Source organism: Ctenopharyngodon idella, chromosome 21 (genome assembly GCF_019924925.1).
Source record: "Ctenopharyngodon idella isolate HZGC_01 chromosome 21, HZGC01, whole genome shotgun sequence".
Taxonomy (NCBI): domain Eukaryota; kingdom Metazoa; phylum Chordata; class Actinopteri; order Cypriniformes; family Xenocyprididae; genus Ctenopharyngodon; species Ctenopharyngodon idella.
Genome location: NC_067240.1, coordinates 6447605 through 6467672, shown reverse-complemented (window position 1 = coordinate 6467672; position 20068 = coordinate 6447605). Strand labels below are relative to the sequence as shown.

Here is a 20068-nt window from a genome sequence, read left to right as displayed (position 1 = left end):
AACCAGAATTGTGGGAAGGTTTGGTGCCTTTACATTAACTTAAAAAAGTTTAAACCTCCTCAGCATTCTATTCTATTCTAAATTCATTATCTCTTTGCTGCATTCTACAAGATTAGTACACAATACAGACACACACAAATACACACAGATATTCACACCCTACACACACTGAAATTTTTTTTTCCTGTTTTTGCATTCTAGGCATCAATGTTTGTTACAAAGAGATCGGTGTGTGAGTGATTTGAGATGAGGAGGTTTCCTAGGTGTGGAATGGTCTTTATTTACCATAGATATCTGCTGATTCCTGGCCTTCATCAGAGAAAGAGAAACACCAGAGAGAAGGAGAAAAGAATCACACTAATCATAACGATGCTTCATGGGTTATTAAAACAAACTATGTCAGATTTTCTATCATAGTGCTACCATACTAGTATTTTTGTTTCATAATTCGATCAACAGAAAATGTATGTTCACATAAAATGGCATCTGCTAACAGCTATACAGAATAAATGTGAGCTAGTATTTCATTAAAAATTTGTCTCTTTAGCTTTTACTATGTGTTCTGTACTCTCTAAAACAAGAAAACCAGACTCGCTGCGTCATTGAAACCCCTTTGAAACAGTTGAGATGCGCACTTTAGACAAGAACAGGCTGTTTGTCAAAAGGGGACGTGTGAATAGAATCAGTCAAATGCTTATTAAATGTTTAGAAAACTTCATCAAAGAACAGGACAACCTTCTGTTATTTTTACTCCTTTCTTGTGTCCTCTCAAACTGATGAAGGTCCCCAGAATCAACCATCAACATTTACAAACTCAACAAATGCAACATGGTAAACCTAGCTAATAATCTAAAACTACTGAGTGAGGATCTGTATAAATAATATAATATAATATAATATAATATAATTTTCATCAAAGCATCCAAATATGATGATCAATATTACTGATTATTTGACTAAAATTACATTGTTTTAGCCAGAATAATTTTTTCAGCACACAAAAACAATTAAAACATTAAAATAAATCAATAAAATTAAATCAATCCATTACTAAATGTCTTTTTTTTAAAAATAAATAAAAATGTAAAAATCTCATTAATTATTGCAGTTCGATATTTCATACATGCATGCAATTGTTAAAAATATTTTTGTTGGTGTAACCTAATGTAGTGAGTTTAATTTATAATATTTTATAAATAGTAAACAATATATAACAATGTGAATGAATGAGTGAATGAGTGAATGAATGAATTAAAAAAATTGTGAGTGAATTAATTAATGAGTCAATGAATGAATGAGTGAATTAGTGAACGAATTAATGAGTGAGTGAATGAGTAAATGAATGAATGAGTAAATGAGTGAGTGAATGAAAATGAATGAATGAGTGGATGAATGAATGAGTGAATGAATGAGTAAATGAGTGTGAGTGAATGAAAATGAATGGATGAATGAATTAGTGAATGAATTAATGAGTCAGTGAATGAATGAATGAGTGTACAAATCAGTGAATGAATGAGTCAGTGAATGAGAGAATGATTGAGTGAATGAGTAAATGAGTGTGAGTGAATGAAAATGAATGAATGTTTGGATGAATGAGTAAATGAGTAAGTGAATGAGTAAATGAGTGAGTGAATGAAAATGAATGAATGTTTGGATGAATGAGTAAATGAGTAAGTGAATGAGTAAATGAGTGTGAGTGAATGAAAATGAATGAATGTTTGGATGAATGAGTAAATGAGTAAGTGAATGAGTAAATGAGTGTGAGTGAATGAAAATGAATGAATGAATGAGTGAATGAAAATGAATGAATGAATGAATGAATGAATGAGTGGATGGATGAATGAATGAATGAGTGAATGAATTAGTGAACAAATGAATGAGTCAGTGAATGAGCGAGTGAGTGAATGAATCAGTGAATGAATTAATGAGTAGAGTGAATAAATAAGTGAATGAGTGAGTGAATGAATGAGTGAATGAATTAATGAGTCAGTGAATGAATGAATGAGTCAGTGAATGAATGAATGAATGAATGAATGAAAGAATCATTGAAAGAGTGAGTGAATGAGTAAATGAGTGTGAGTGAATTAAAATGAATGAATTAATTAATTAATGAGTGGATGCATGAATGAGTGAATTAGTGAACGAATTAATGAGTCAGTGAATGAAAGAATGAATGAGTGAGTGAATGAAAATAAATGAATGAAATTTATTATCTGAATAAATTCAAGAAAAAAAAACATTCTTCAGTGTTTCATTTTAAAATCTTTCCATACATTTTCTTTGTCCTGAAAATTTAGACTGAATATGTCTTACAATATATCATATCGATTTGTACCTATTTATAGTGTTGTGCGTAGTATAACAATAAACAATAAAATAATAATAAAAAAAAAATTTCAGTCCTATCCAATCAGTTGTGAGTGATGGAGGATATCATGATTGGTCACAGTGGTCCAACCATGACTGAATGAATCAGAATAGTGAATATGGCCAAACTTTAGCACAGGCCTGAGTATATAAAAGCTGTGGCCAGTCTTTAATTAGCTAGCAGTAGTGTGGACTCAGCTGAGAGGCTGCCAAATCAGAATAAACAGGTGACAGATGGCCCCAGGCGCACTAATCGATAGTGCTGAGAGAATTAGGGAGAGCTATACTCACTGCCTCCACCTCGGCCGGGTCGTACCACACATTGATGTAGGGGTGCTGCAGGGCCTCGTCCACTGATATCCGCTTAGCAGGATCAATGATCAACATCTTAGACAGCAGGTCTCTGGCCTGACTAGCTATAAAACACATGACAACAGAGCTTAGAAATGTTTACATCATTAAAATGAGGGCATTTCACAGAAGTGTATAATTTTTATAAAGCTAATGTTATATATAGCATAACATTAGAGCAGAGAAATTTATTAAGCAAGTAAACATTGTTGATTTCAGATGTTTGAGGAATGCAGTGCAAACATCTCACAAATCAGACACCACAATCTTTATATTTCATCCTCTATTTCTGTTTGTTCCTTCGCAAGGGCACTGAAAACATCACACTCTCTTTTCCTGCTCTTCTTTCCTCATGCTCTCACCTTTCCTTCCCTCCCTTCCTCTCCACCTCTGTACGCTCTCTGATTCCCTCACTTTCTTGCTCTATAAATAGCTGGGTAAAGTCAGACCCTTTCTCTCTCCTCTCACAGCATCATCCCATCTCTCCCTTCTCTCTGCCACCAGCTGGACCGCTTCAAAATGGCCGACACTGATTTCTGCAGATCTGTATGGCTGACTCTCACTCTCTGTGACTCACTCCCCCTCACTGCCTTTCAATCTCAATTTGTCATGTAAATATTTTATTAACATGACAAAAACTTTACATTTATATTGGCTAAGTGTTTGCAGACTATAAAGTAAAACTGAAACGCAAACAGAAAGAGAAAGAGTCAAAAAAGTAAAGCTGAACAAAAATAAAATGATAAAAATAAATAAAATGACAAAATAGAGTAACGTAATAAAATAAAATACATGAAATGGAACAAAAATATAATGAAATACCATAACAAAATAAAATAATAAAATAAATAAATAAATATAAAATAAAATATAATAAAATATAAAAATAAAATAATATAAAACTGAAATAAAATAAATAAAATAAAATAATAAATAAAATGATTCTGAAACGCAAACTGAATTCACAAATAGACAAAAAGTTAATACACAAAAGGAGCAAAACTTAACGAAATAAAACAAAATGACATGACATAAAATGACATGACATAAAATTACAAAGTGATAAAATAAAATAATATAAAATAATAAAATATAATATAATAAAATATAAAAAAATAATAAAATATAAAACTAAACTAAACTAAAATAAATAAAATAAAATACATAATGAATCTGAAACGCAAACTGAATTTACAATTAGACAAAAAGTTAATGCACAAAAGGAACAAAATTTAACGATATGACAAAATGACGATATAAAATGACATGACATAAAATAACATGACAAGACATAAAATGACATGACATAAAATGACAAAATGATAAAATAAATAAAATAATAAAATAAAACATAAAATAAAATATTAAAACATAAAAAATAAAATAAAATAATAAAATAAAATATGGTGGCTCCCATTTTTAAACTTAGTGGCTCACAGCACAGCCCATACTGGATGTCTTCCTTATCTCACACACCCAGAACAGTTCATGGAGCCTCGACTAACAGGCTGATGAGTTGAATCAGTGAGTCATCAAAAATGTGCAGTGTTTCCACAAGGCCTGGAATTAAATGTGCGCTGAACCCTCTCCTCCATCACACTGTGACAGACCGAGCCTTTAGCTGCTGTCCCTGACGGCTTCAGAATCACACTCATATCCGTTAGACTCACCCACACAATTTACACTCACAGACACACAGAGTCTAATCAGCCCAGCAGTGCCTTATATCCTTCTTTGTTTCCCAAACTGTAGAAAATTCAGCACTGGCCTGTGATGTCTGTTCACCAGCAATAAAATCCACCACGCAATTTCCATATCAAAAGCTCATGATTCTCCTCTGTTATCCCCTGAAGAACAACAGGAGCTCTGATAACAATTTATGAAATGTCTCTCAATTTTGCAAATGGGAAGGAAATTGCTGCCTGATTCTTGCAGGCAAACCATTAAAATAACACACATACAAATACAAAGAGAGATGAGTCAAACAGAAATATCATTGTTCACCTCATTTGATTGTTTATTTAAGTATCCTAGTAGTATTTTTGAGTAAAGCTCACAAAGAAATGGCTTAAGTGTACTTTACAATTAAACAAATATATATTTTTTTACATTAAAGTAAAAGGAATGAGTTTTTTATGTTACATATATTACAGAGGAAATTCTAATTAATATTTATAATTAATATATACATTTTAATTTTAATTTTATGTGCACAAATTCTCACTTACCTTTGAGTTTGTTGTGCTCCGAGTCTGCAGGGAAGAGGCAATCAGGGAAGAGTTTCGGGAAGGTCAGGCCAGCATATTTTGGCCTGTTCTCCACATAGTTACGCACCGTCGGCTGCAGTTTCTTCATGAACTCAGGAGAGGGTGTGCCGAGCTGCTCTATAACCTTATTCCATTGGTCAATGTCTGAATGTGGGTGGAGTCATGGAAAAAAACACCTACGTATACACTCCTCACCTTTCAGGTTGTTTATGCATTACATAAAGCATAATATTTCACTTTTAAACAGAGTATAAAATGAAGATAACTACATAATGTGGTTATTCTAACATGATTACACAAGACAAACATAAAAGCAAGTGCTGTGAGCCTAAAAATGCCATCGGTAGTAAAATAAAGTTTGATTACACTTCCTCCCCAGCATAATAAAAGCTACATCAGTGAAGGTTAAAACACCCAGAGGGGTCCTATTTAGACCCTGAGTGTGAAAAAAGCCTGAATTTGTAGTACATAAATGGAAAAGAAACCAAATCAACATAAGAGAAATTGATACTAATGACACCAACCAAGACATTACAATAAGAGAATCTGATTTTTTTTTTTTAATTACTGCCCATTAGGCTCAAACACAAACTCCTGACACCATAAGATCCAATATTACCTTATATTCCAATATTACTCAATATTATAACTCTCATTTTCATTATGCATTTGCTCAAAACTCATAAGATGGAACTCTAACTGAAATCTTGTAAGAGTTCATTCCGAAGGGAAAAACAGTTTCAGAGAACTAATGTTTTCATTAAGCTGCTATATCTGCTCTATATCTGCATATTACATTTAGACCTTATGCGCTAGAGAAACAAGCGCGCCGCCATCTTTATAATATTGTCTTTGAACTTCCGTTTTTGCGGTAGCTCTGTATATTTCTATGGCATCGCTGTCAAAGAATAATTAGCTGGTGAAGTGAATTTACTTGTTGTAGAGTTAATGAAAGTTATCATGAGCATTGTAATGTTTAAAGTAGATGTCTTAATAAATGTCAGTAGACTGGGAAGATTTTAAAACGAGCAGTTCATTCATAAATATGTAAGATCGCTGTGGAAATACAAACCGGAAGTCAAAAGACAACGATCGCAGCGCTGGAAAGGGGCGGGGCTGCATAAGGTCTATACCGTATAGTACTGTGTCATCATTTTATGTCAAATACATCAATATCATCCATTCATTAATTTATATTTATATTAAAATTTTCATTTATCAACATTTTTTTACCCCAACATTTCAAATTTCAGTGGCATTTTTGTCAATTTCAGTGTTATTTTTTGCCCCAAGTCCCTGTTAATTTCTGACCCTGATCTATTATCACATGCTTCAGCGGATGTTATCACATTATGGCCAAACAGTTCCAATCAGATTGCCTGACCTAATATCATGAGCAATAAATGAATTAATGATTAATATAACAAATATTTTATTAAATGATTTAATTTTTATATTTACATCACCAAAAGTTTGGAATAATGATTTTTTAATGTTTTTGAAAGCAGTCTCTTATGCTCACCAAGGCTGTATACAAATACAGTACAAATATTGTGAAATTGCAATATTATAATTTAAATTAATTGTTCTCTATTTGATTATATTTCAAAATGTAATTTATTCCTGTGATCAAAGCTACATTTTCAGCATCATTACTCCAGTTTTCAGTGTCACATGATCCTTCAGAAATCATTCTAATATGCTGATTTGCTGCACAATTTATGAATTATTATTGGCGTTCATTATTAATAATGGTTCTTAGTATTACCATTTTTTTGTGAAAACAGTGATATATTTTTTCAGGATTCTCTGATGAATAGAAAGTTCAATTAACAGCATTTATTTGAAAAAGAAATTTTTTGTAACATTATAAATGTATTTACTGTGACTTTTGCACCGATACCATTTTTTAAGGACGGAGTACGAGTACCGATACTTTTTTCTAGTACTCGCCGATACCGATGCCTATACATTTATTAATTTCTCTCTCTCTCTCTCTCTCTCTCTCTCTCTTTTTCTTTTTTTTTGTGATGTGGCAGTTTTCCAAGCACAACACAGTGAGACTATAATTTCACAGTGTCCAATAACTTTCAAAGGGCATAATTACCAATATATATAATTGCTGTTATATAAAAAGAAATTTACAAACAAATTACAAACAATACAACAAATACTATAGAGATACAAATTAAAAAACTTGTTTTTCAGAGACAGTAGGTTTATTTACCATGTATACATTTATTTAACATATTTTGTTGTTTTATTAACATTAATGACAAATATAGGCTACGGTCCCTTTAAGACCGAATCCATGGATACTGGCACATATCCTGTTTTCACCCAAATGTTTACGTCGACTTAAGCCATAACCGACTGTATTTACGTGAGATACTCCACACGATGGACATTTTCACAATTATGTGTGCATTTGACCATTCAGGCGCAAGGAGAACTGATCGCGTGCTCTCTGAGAGAACTGGGATCACGCGCAAAAAAGAGAGAGAGAGAGCACGCACGAGAGAGAGAGAGCGCTTCTAGTCTGTGTCATTCAGCGCGATTCCGCCTATCCCGCCTTCACTAATCGATAACGAATTGTGACTGAAAGCATGCAGTTCGCAATGTGCGTGTTGTGTCATCATTAATTTGAAGTATTTCCACACCCCTGAGGCTGACATTGTTTCTGCTGCTGCCGCCGGTGTCTCTGTGCACGGAAAAATCTGTCAGTTACGTCACGTGAGGTATCGGTCTTTGGTATCAGGGGTATTTTTATGAGTACGAGTACAAGTACATGAGCTTGGTATCAGGCATCCCTAATATTTATGCATCCTTGCTAAATAAAAGTATTAATCTCTTTTTAACTAAGTACCCAAAACCTTTAAAAAATTGATTTCCACAAAAATGATTTATAGCCAAATCACCATATTAGATTGATTTGAAGGATCATGTGACACTGAAGACTGGAGTAATGAGTAATTCAGTGTTGCATCACAGGAATAAATTACATTTTAATATATATATTAAAAAGAAAACAGTTATTTTAAATTGTAATAATATTTCACAATATTACTGTTTTACAGTATTTTTGATCAAATAAATGCAGCCTTGGTCAGCAGAAGAGACTCAAAGGTAGTGTACATAACATCTGAATGTCATCGACCGGTTCAAACACTTCTTATTTAAGAAATCTGAACTGCACCCTTGCTATAAAATGATCTATTCATTCGTCATTATCACAGAAGTGCAGCGGTGGGAAATTAGGGCAGCTAGGGCAGGAACGGGATGGAGAGAGAGGCTGCTGGAATTCAACGCTCTTGATTAGTGCCATTTAAGCGAATGGTTTACGGCATATAGGTCTGCGCTGAACAGAGTGAATGGATCCTGAAGACGTTAAGAGCCGTCTGTATGGGTGCCTAGCAACAGACGGGGGAAATGGATGTTGTCATGGTAGCCCAGTTAGCCTTGGGGAGTCACATGACTGCTTTTGCTCCCCAGGCTTCCCATGATTCCCACAAAGGGGGGTCCTGGTTCAAAGGGCCGGGGCAGCGAGGACTACATTACATCATCCAACAGGGAACGACCCGCCCACCCAAAACACAAAGCCAGACCCGTATCTCTCTCCCTCTATCTTGCAATCACACGTTTAAGGGAGCCAAACAAACAATAACGGCTGCCTGGTGGCTTTCTTTCTTCAAATAGCTTCCAAAATCAGGTTAAATGGTGAGTCTAATAAAAAACAGGTTTGTTTCTATTAGATTCATGTGATCTAGGGTTCTAGCAAGAATTTTCCAATAGTATCTACTACATATATATATATATATATATATATATATATATATGTAGTATATATATATATAGAAAGCATTTCTTTTAAATTGTAATAATAATTCACAATATTACTATTTTCTCTGTAATTTTGATCCAATAAATTTCAGCCTTGTTGAGCAGAAGATATCTTAGCAGACACCAAACCATAACATTTAAATATATAAAGTGTATATTAACATTTTAATATGCATGTGTGTGTATATACACGTACACACACACACACATTCATATGGTCATATTTGGCAAGTAAAATATGAAAGAAGACAGCAGAGTGGAGAACAGACAGAAGGGAAGGATACGATCTGTCCCTGGAAACAGCACTGTTCCTCTTATAACTTCCCCAAAGATACAGCCTACAGACCACATGTCCACTACACCACACACATACACATATGCAACATACTATCAGACACTCATTATATCACATAAAATGACACGCATACTATATATTTTAATATAATAACTCTTCCAAAACCTGATTTAGAATACTACATAAGCAACTCGTATGCTCGAATCAATTGATTCCAATGAAGTTTGTTGCTTGGATTCATGCTTTCACAAATGCTATCCACATTTTGGAACACTCTTTCACTTGTGTTGCTTTAAAATGCTATCTAGGCAGGCAGCTCAACAGATTTATAAAGAGTACTAACAGAGGATAGTACATGTGACACATTTAAAAGATTATCCATCATTGCCTCCATTTTGTTCAAAATCTCACTTCACTTATGAACTCACTCAGGTTCAGTGAGATAAAGCAATCTTTCATATTCATGATTTAAATATTCTAATTTATTATTAAACGAGGAAATTAGAGCAATCTATGTTAAGAATCTAAAAGAGTTTAGCAGAATGTGATACAGGAAAAAAAAAATCAAGGCCAAAAACGTACAGGCATATCAGGCTCAAAATTACATTTTCAACTTTCTTTAATGTGTAATGTTGAGCATAAAAAAGGTCTGCAAAGTTACAAAGCACAAAGTCACTCCAAAGGGGGGTTATTCTTTATATCAGTAAACACTGTTTCTGAACTCCCTGAAACACCTCAACTGTAGACTTGAGTTTCTTCCAGGAACGAACACGTCACAATATTCCTCATTTAAAGAGTTAGTTCACCCAAAAATGAAAATAATGTCATTTATTACTCACCCTCATGCCGTTTCACACCCGTAAGACCTTCGTTAATCTTCGGAACGCAAATTAAGATATTTTTGTTGAAATCCGATGTCTCAGCGAGGCCTGCATAGCCAGCAATGACATTTCCTCTCTCAAGATCCATTAACGTACTAAAAACATATTTAAATCAGTTCATGTGAGTACAGTGGTTCAATATTAATATTATAAATTAATATTATAAATAACGACTTATATAGTGATGGCCGATTTCAAAACACTGCTTCAGGAAACTTCGGAGTGTTATGAATCAGTGTGTCGAATCAGCGGTTCGGAGCGCCAAAGTCACATGATTTCAGCAGTTTGGCGGTTTGACACGCGATCCGAATCATGATTCGACACGCTGATTCATAACGCTCCGAAGCTTCATGAAGCAGTGTTTTGAAATCGGCCATCACTATACAAGTGGTTTTTTTTTTTTTTTTTTTTGGTGCACCAAAAATATTCTTGTCGCTTTATAATATTAAACCACAGTACTCACATGAACTGATTTAAATATGTTTTTAGTACATTAATGGATCTTGAGAGAGGAAATGTCATTGCTGGCTATGCAGGCCTCACTGAGCCATCGGATTTCAACAAAAATATCTTAATTTGTGTTCCGAAGATGAACGAAGGTCTTACGAGTGTGGAACGGCATGAGGGTGAGTAATTAATGATATAATCTTCATTTTTGGGTGAACTAACCCTTTACATAATTCCTGCTCAAGGCATACACAAATAAAGGGGTGAGGTCTGGTTGAGTTGTGTTAGTAGTGTGTTGAAACTTGCGGTTATGATAACATGCTTGAAGTGGCTGACCAATCACAACACACTGGTCCAGCTGGCCAATCAGAGCACACTGCGCTTTTCAGAAGGAGGAGCTTCATAGAGATAGGAACTAAACAGGGCTGCGTTTCCCAAAAGCATCGTTAGACAACTATGGTTGCAAGTTCCGTTGAATTGTGTTGGTAACGACGGAACTTGCGACCATATTTGGCTTTGGGAAACGCACCCCAGAGCGTTACTGACAGACTGGAAAGTGAGGTGCTGTTATAATGTAAAATATGTGAAAAATAATGTTTTTTTTTAACATTCAAGTATAAAAACCTATTCTAGTAGACCCCAAAAACAAAATCAAGACATTGAAAAAGGGCATGATAGATCCTTTAAATGCAACCAAAATGAAAATGTTAAAAACTTAAAAGAGCTTTAGTGTTCAGGCTCTGGTAAAGTGGACCCTGTAGATGCTGACTAGGTAAGAGGTATCGATGAAACAGCACAGCAAAGAAGTTCATTCAGGCATGTGTTAATGAGTTTTTAAAAAGACCCAAATAAGCCAAGCTTGGTCTACAGAATCAATACCTTAATTGCAGTTTGGAGAGCAGAAAACCAGCACTGTTCTCCTGCAACTTAACTATAAATACAATTGAACTCTCTAGGATTCACCACCATCACAGAACAATCCAAAAACAACAGCAGAAAGAGAAACCACTAAATAAATGAATAAAGTTCAACCTAATGAGTGACTGAAGAGGGAGACTGTATCATTATTTCACTAGTTTCACTTTCTCTAATTGCCAATTATGCAAGAATCTCTTCCCATTAAAGGACGAATAACTATTGCGATGAGGAGAGGTGCAAAACACATCCGACAATGATCCACTGAACTCAAAAACACATCTGACAATGATCCCATCCTAATGAACAAAATCTTCAATATTCATCTGGGATTTAAGGGAATGAGAGAAGGTACAAGTATCACAAAGTGGAAAAAGAGATTTATACAGCATTTGGATATTTCAGCTACAACTATAAATAAGAAAACCTGAGCAAAACCTGCAGGTTAGGAGAACTACAGCCTTAGTCGATTAGTTATGCCTGAACAGATGAACACTGGTCCAGTCAGGTTGAGTCTCATGTGGACCACAAAACCATGAAAACCATAAAATAGTAATCGTAAAATTACTATGAGTGTGTGTATATATGTGTGTGTGTAATATTAAGATTCATAAAGAATTATTATGCTTGTTTTCACAAATAAATGATGCTATTTTCTTATTGGCTAGTCAAATCAAATCAGTTTGGACCCATTCATGAAGGATACAATCCCTGCCGGGGAATAGGATTTTGTGGCGCACCATTTCTCCCATGATGCAACCAACTGACCAAATATCCACTGCAGGCACAGAAGCAGGAAAGAGAGCAAAGGAAAGAAAAAGAGAGGTTAGCGTTAGCAAAAACAGTCATCAGTGATAGAGAGAGAAAGACCTATGTGAGCTGTATCACTCTCGCTAATTATATCTGCCACACATGTAATTAGACAAAAGATTATTCCACAACTGCTCAGATCAAAATTGCAGTTGGGGACAGACCTCAGGGAGGACCGTTTGTGGCAGGAAATCCATAGCCTGACCTCTCTCTTCTCTCAAACTCTAAATATACACACTAATATTTAAGTCTTTAGTGTATTAATGAGTTTTCAAGCAGTGGAAAGACTGTTAGTATTTCAGTAAATTAACAGCAGGTTAGCAAGAAATCTAACTACTGAAGTAACTTTCCCAAACACAAACTTGTTTATTTTTACCCAACTGGACTGCTCATTTGAACACATACTTTGCAGTGTCAACAACACATATTGTCATTTAACACAATTTCCTGAAAGTCCTCCTGGGACGTTCGTATTTATGAGTTGGAAAGTCGTAATTACGACATCAGGTGCGTTCAAGTTACTTTGGTCGGAGCAAGATGGCGATGTACCTTTTCTACAGTACTTCTGCAAATGATGAATAATGTGCATCTGTGTGTTTTGCTTTTTTATGTTTTTATTCAATTTATGAAGGTGCTATGAATTGAATCATTTTATATTCTACCATAATTGAGCAATCTTATTTTGTACTCGCATCTTAGTTTTATTGTGAACAAAAAATTTCATTCATTTAAACAAATTTACCATCAAAACAGACATTTCATTCAACATATTTTCTCCCTAACACACTTCCAACTCGGAAACTCGGAAAGTTCAGAGTTTCCAACTCGTAATTACGACTTTGTGGTGGCGTTTGTGTTCAGTCATTCAAAATGTAAAATAACCATATTTACTTTCAAAATGAAAACTTGCTTAAATACACAATGTAGTGAGGTCATGTGACCACAATATAGCATACTTCCATTTGCATAAAACATACCGGTTCACACACTTACTAAAATACTAAAATTGTTGGCAGACATGGACTAAAAGTCACAAAACTCACATTTTGATTTCATGGGGTCTATAAAACTCAAAATTCTAGTGCTATTTGAAAGTGTTGGCCAATTTGCATGAAGCCCTGAGTTTGGTCATGTGACCACAACATAGCATACTTCCAATTGCATAAACATACCGCTTCACACGCTTACTAAAATACTAAAATTGTAGGCAGACATCGACTAAAAGTTGCAAAACTCCAATTCAATAAAACCCAAGATTCTAGTGTTATTTGAAAGTGTTGGCCAATCTGCATGCAGCCCTGTGATTGGTTTACCGTTCTCCTTGTAGCCCATGCCCAGGATGACCTCCGGGGCCCTGTAGTACCGCGTCACCACGTAGGGCGTCATCATAAAGCTAGTGCCGGCAGTTCTCGCCAACCCGAAGTCCAAGATCTTCAGCGTACAGTCGGATTTCACCACAATATTGCTAGGTTTCAGATCCTTAAAGGGGAGTATGTGTCATGGTAAGTTGACGACAAGAGTTTCGATTTTATTTATTATTTAAATTTATCCTTCCAACCAGGAATGAATTCTGGTTCACGCAAAATTAAAATTATTTCATCATTATTGATCCTGCGGTGTGTATCCATGTCTCTCACCCTGTGGATGATGCCGGCTGAGTGCAGGTGTTTGATTCCACACAACATCTGGTACAGCAGGTAGGACATCCTCTCATGGTCCAGTTCCATCTGAATCACCTGGCAAAGGTTTGCGTCCATCAGCTCCATGACCAGGTAACTGAAGAAGTGAGAAAAAGAAAAATGTGAATTTCACACAACAGTGACTGTCGCATTGATTCTGTCATATTTCATTGGCATGGCTTCATTCATGCCTTCTTAATGTTCAAAAGAGACTGCTGTGGATCAATGTGGATCTTTACAACCTCTTATGCAGAGAAAATACTTTTCAGTTGATGACAGTCAGCAAGGCGATGAATGGAATACTAACAGTCAACTGTATTCTGCTGAGTGCTCAAAAGCCATGGCGGCACATTTATGGATTAAACATCACATTTGTAATTTATTTAGTTCCAAAACAGAGAATTTACTCTTCGCCGGGAGTTTGATTGACAAGCGATCTAACCAGTCATAACGCTGAATCCGCCATTTTGTCCGACAAAGCAGTCAGGAGTTAGAAGATTAACCTCAAAAAATGGTGTGTACCGACATCTTTCCACATTTGAAACAACATTCCTTCTCATGTTCATTCATGTTTATTTGATGCTATAAATTAACTAGTAGGAAGAGATGATCGGTTCACGAGCCGCTTGAGCTGAGGCGCTATAGCAATCTGTCACAACACATTAAAGAGCCACAAAACGGTTTTTATTGTTCGAATTTCTTAAACAATTACACAGTTTGAAAGCTGGGACTTTGTTTAATATCATAAGTAACCTGCTCTGTCTTGTCTGTCGACGTGTCGTCAGTGTCCTCTTTGCTCCGCGATGTATTTTTCACTCTGTGTGGCGTGACAGCGCCATGACTTGTCGGACAAAGCAACAGTAACTAAGGGGGGGCGGGTCTTTGCGAAGGGTCAATTGAGAGTTGACCCTCAATTAATCATGTGATTTTATATATATATATATGTGTGTGTGTGTGTGTGTGTGTGTTCTGTCATACAGAATTAATGATAAAACTGATGTTTTCACCACTAATTGCAATAATTGATGCTATTTTCTTATTTTTTCTTATTTTTTTTACTGTTCATTACTGTTATGTTTTATATTATTATTTTAAATTTACTTATAATTATTGTCAATACTAAAATGTATATAAAATAGTGTTACATTTATTATGTGTGTGTGTGTGTGTGTGTGTGAATCACAAAAAATTGTAACATGACAAACAATCTTTTTTTTGGCTGACCACAATCTAAACAAAAATCTGAAGCTAGTTTGTTGATTTATAATAATTTAGTCTGCATGAACTCATGCCCCATCCATCCTAACACTCAAATCATCCGGCTTTGACATTTTATACTCAACATATTGATCCTGCTCTAGATTAGTCCACACAGCGGGTAGAATAAATTAAGGCATGGGCGGCACTAGATTCAAGCATCGAGACCAACCAGAGAGCAAGAGCATAAACGACTGCAGGTGATAGATCACCCTCGCACAGCAACATCACAGCAGTTGTATTGGGACCCTGCATGAGCTCAAACACCACGGGGCAAGCTGTAATCAACCTAAAATATCATAAATCACCCTAGCTGACTATACATTGTACATTTGTACATTATACATTTACACCAGTATTGCATATTATGTATAAAAAACATTTTCATCATTAATGGTGTTTACTCAAATGCAAACACTTTTTAACAATAAATGTCCCCTTCCATTTCTGATTATATATTTCTTTCCCTAGGAAAGCAGTTTAGCATGGGGAAAAAATGGCTTCAATGTGGCTTATCCAATCAGATTTCAGAGCCAGAACTATCAGTTTCATGATTGTTTTTTAAACATTAGCTGCAAACGGTTTATATCCAGACTTTAGAGTGTTTATTATAATATAATCAGATGATTTCATGTCTGGAAAATCCCCAAACGTTACTTACACATCTTGGAATTCCTCTAAAGACTTCTGTGGTGTGAAGACATTTAATAAGCTGATGATCTGGAGGAGAAAAGAAGAACTTTAGTAAATCATGAAATTATACAATGATACTCCATTTGATTAATTATTAAAGGAATAGTTCAACAAAAATTAAAAATGTATTAATATATAATAAAATGTATTTATTTATTTATGTTCCACAGGATAAATAACAGCACACATGTTTTGAATGACACAAAGGTGAGTAACCAAATGCTCCATTAGATTAATTATTAGGAATTATTAGGAATTAGTTCACAAAAAAGTAAAATACAGTCTATAGTCCTATAATTGTATGACAACTTTTGAATATATATATATATATATATATATATATATATATAAACTACTTATTTATTTAGTTCCACAGGTAAAATAACAGCACACAGGTTTTGAATGACACAAAGGTGAGTAAATAATGGCAGTACTGTCATTTATCTCTGAACTATTCCTTTTACTACTTATTTAGAATAACATGTAAGTAAACTTTGCCCAGTTATTTTTCTCGAAAAGAGGTTGAGAGATTAATAAAAGGACTGTTCAACAGTCAATAAAAGTTGAGGATGATAGAAAAAGAACATTTGTATTTCTGTCACGTCCAAGCTGTCCTTTATAACCCGAGTCTCAGAAAGAGAGATGGAGAGACAGAGAGAGAGAGAGAGAGAGAGAGAGAGAGAGAGAGAGAGAGAGAGCGAGGGAGGAGGACAGGAGATCTGGCAGCAGCATTGTGAAGTGAACTCTTCAGTTGCCAAAAATCTTAACACTATCACTCCCTTTCTCTCTTACTTTGTTATTCGTCATCCAATGCCACCAAACTCTCTCTCTCTCTATCGGCCTGAGGTTCGTGTGCTGTATCAGGTACTGCATGTACATTAATGCTCAATATGGCAGGGAGCAGGAACAGAAGTCCCACCTTTCAGTTTAACAAACAAATCATCTGTTTATTTACTCTAGAAAATGCAAGCACATTAAACAGGCCTGAAAAAATACATTTTTTTAGTTACACAAGGGTAATCCTCCAGGGTCATTATTCTCTAATAACAAACACCCTGAGATTTTTGAATTTGATTTTTGCTTTCTGAGTTCACTTTTTGTCTCACAGGAAACAGTTTTTAGCAACATTTGCCATCCAATGGGACAACGAGTGAGAGATATTGAGCTCTGGCACTCACGTTTTTGTGATTGACACATTTCATAAGCACCAGCTCCCTGTATGCTCTCTTGGCGTGAGTCTGGTTCTGAAAGGGTCTGCTGAGTTTCTTAATGGCCACATTTCTGTCCAGGACGGCGTCATATCCAGCACTGCCAGGGAAAGATAGAGAAAAAGCAACATTAATTTGTGCAAAACAATAGATGCGTCCCAATTTGTGTACTTACGCAGACACTACATGGTGTTCATAGGATCATAGGGTATACTTTAAGTGCATAGTGAGGTCATTTGGGATGCAACTAATGAGTTATTAAAAATAATGAAATTCATTTAAATGTTTAATCCATTTAGAGTGGAATTCAACACAAATTATCATCTAACCATTGGCCTAAAAGCAATATTAAAGATGCAAGCTAATTTGAATTTGTATCATCTAAAATTATGAAGGGTATAAAATAAACTAGATTTGCATTTTCACAAAGAAATAGTTAACGTTTTGGGTAATGTAAGTTTTGGTTCTGTGGAAATGAAATGGTCAGCACACATCTTGTTTTCAGTTTGAATAGATGTAATGCCAATCACAATTCAGTATGCAAATAAATGCAAGAATGAGGACCAATCACAAAGCAGTGAGCAAATATCACAATGACATCATCAGTATCAGTTATATTTTGAATGTACAGTACACTGAACATTCTTTTCATGTGACCCCTTAAATAAATGAATGTTTCACCAATCATTATTACATATTTGGGTCTTTAGTGACCCGGATGTATATCTAACACAGACAGCTCTCTAACTGCAGCAGTAGTATCGAACTCTACGAAAAACATGAAAACCTGACGTGTGTGTGTGTGTGTGTGTGTGTGTGGCTTCAATTCCAAAGCACTGCAGAAAACAAGGTGGCCAATGGTGATATATATATATATGCAGTAGTAGAGCCGTTGTTAAAAAGCACTATATTTTTTACGACTAGACGACTAGGTACAGGGAGTGCTAGCAGAGGCCATCATGTTCTGAAAGCTGAGGTTTATGACTAAATGCTTCAACCCACAAGGCTGCACTGAAAAAGTCTGCTCTTTAACCATGTTGACATGCGCTGGTAAAGGTTAAAATGCCACTGCTAAAAAAAAAAGACATAAAAATAAAGACCAATGTGACTCACATAGGACCAGGAAATGCAACATTGATTGAAAAATGATTTCTTCCTGTGGCACTTCATGAGTCTGCCATGTTCTACAGTCAAAACTGACATTCAATGATTTAATCCCACATAAAAACCTATTAAAAAGCTTTGTGAGTGAATAAAATGTGTGATGTGGACTCTTTTCGAGATGGTCCTCACTGCAGAACACGAGATCCAGGCGGCAAGGTTGAATCCAGATCCAACTACTTGCCCTTTACATATCTCTAAACGTACCCGTTTCCACCCCCTAGATCTGGATCCTGGATCTCATATTCTGCAGTGAGGAGCTACTGCTCTTTTCGGCTTTCAATGCAACCTTTTTTAAAACCTCCACTACAACCCAACAGTCAAAGCTGCATGTTTACACCTGAATATTAGTGTGAATTCAAGAACGCACAGGCCCGTATGGATCTTTGATTCACCTATGGATCATTTGAGTGGACAGTCAGAGCTGTGGGGTTTTTTATACAGCAGATGGTCAAAGCAGAAGGGGGTGAGGTACAACAAAACAGGTTTTCTAGGAGGGGTGAGGAGAAACCCTACAGTACATACACACCAGGGTTATAGTTGACTAAACCATAAAAACACATGCAGACATGCACACACATTATACAGTTATTTTTTTAGTCCACTAAACAATGTTTAGAAAGATATTCCCTGAGAGCATGAAAGTTTCTAAAGCACTTTTTTGGAAGCGAGGACTGATGTGTCCATGGTAACGGCAGTTTCAGAGATTTTTTTGCTAATGGCGGCCATAGATACCCATTTGTGTCAAAGATGATGTCATGGCTGTCTCTCTAGGTGGTTAATGCATTGCAGTATTGCTCTTCGAGAGCCCTGCCTACAGGCAGCTGTCACAAACCAGACACCATTTTAACTGCTTTAACACCACATTTTAAGCTACAGCATAGGAAACAGTTCATACAAATAAAAAGACCTGACATATAACCACTGGCACTATATCACACTAGTGAAATCCAAAGGAATAGTTTGTCTAAAAATATTCTGTTATCATTTATTACACATTTTCCAAAATAAATATATTCTTTCTTTTAAGGAATAGAAAAAAATGTTTGTAAATGAGTTACAAAACTGCCATGTAACGAAAATGATAATCGTTAATTCATATTGATAAGCTCCAGAAAAAAGTCACAAAACAACTTAAGTTCATACAACATGTCTTCAAAACCATATGATTTGTATGAAAAACAGACAGTGACGGCAGGAAACAGGCAGTTTCAAACTGTGTTTGTGAGACTGTCTTTGGTACACCGCAGTTTTAAGGAGAAAATACTCTTTAATGGTGTTGACTGATGAATTTGCACATAGTTTATCTTAAAGCATATTGAGCATATTGAGAACTCTATGTGGAGAAGAAGTGGAAACAATGACTAAGTCACTGACAGCCATAGTTGAGTTTTCTGACAGCCTGGTGAAATTAAACACAGCCTAGTGTAATTAACTTGACACTAAGTTCATCACAGTGTTCAGCCTCTCTGCCAGCTGCTCAAGAGTTTGCTCAGAACTGTCCTAACAACTTGTTTGTGCTCTCATTATTTTCCTTTCATAAATGACAGAGTCTTTGTGCCTAAGACTGTTCTTGTCATATATGCAAGACATGTAAATAAAGGCGTTTTGATATGGGGGTGTATAATAATCAGAAATTAGTACTACCGTAGCGCTCACTGCATACTAGTATTAAAGGTGCAATATGTAATTTTTTTGCCACTAGAGGTCGCTTATTTAAAACAAAGGTGTAGCCTGATGACTCTTTGATTTCGTATTAAAGATTAATTAACATTACTGTAGTATGAAGCAGAGTGTTGCAGCGGAACGAGGCCACTGGAGCGATTGCTAATGAGAGACGAGCCCTACACAAGACTCGAGAGCAGTGAAACTTTTATTATGCCGCAGACGACCGCTT

The 20068-nt window shown here is 35.5% G+C and overlaps 1 protein-coding gene across 10 annotated transcripts in view; it reads right to left on the bottom strand.

The window, feature by feature from the left end:
• The window catches only part of LOC127503882 (mitogen-activated protein kinase 10), a 69192-nt gene that overhangs the window by 11400 nt on the left and 37724 nt on the right, over positions 1–20068 (bottom strand). For 7 of the 10 annotated variants that reach the window (XM_051878057.1, XM_051878064.1, XM_051878065.1 and 4 more), the window contains 8 exons: positions 16981–17110; positions 15771–15829; positions 13811–13949; positions 13487–13652; positions 12070–12141; positions 4947–5129; positions 2659–2783; positions 286–309 (listed from right to left, as the gene is read on the bottom strand). In XM_051878057.1, the coding sequence (XP_051734017.1) occupies positions 286–309; positions 2659–2783; positions 4947–5129; positions 12070–12141; positions 13487–13652; positions 13811–13949; positions 15771–15829; positions 16981–17110 (898 nt within the window). Of the gene's footprint in view, positions 1–285; positions 310–2658; positions 2784–4946; positions 5130–9109; positions 9182–12069; positions 12142–13486; positions 13653–13810; positions 13950–15770; positions 15830–16980; positions 17111–20068 lie in introns of all 10 variants that reach the window. The other 3 variants (XM_051878055.1, XM_051878059.1, XM_051878056.1) reach the window with 3 other exon arrangements.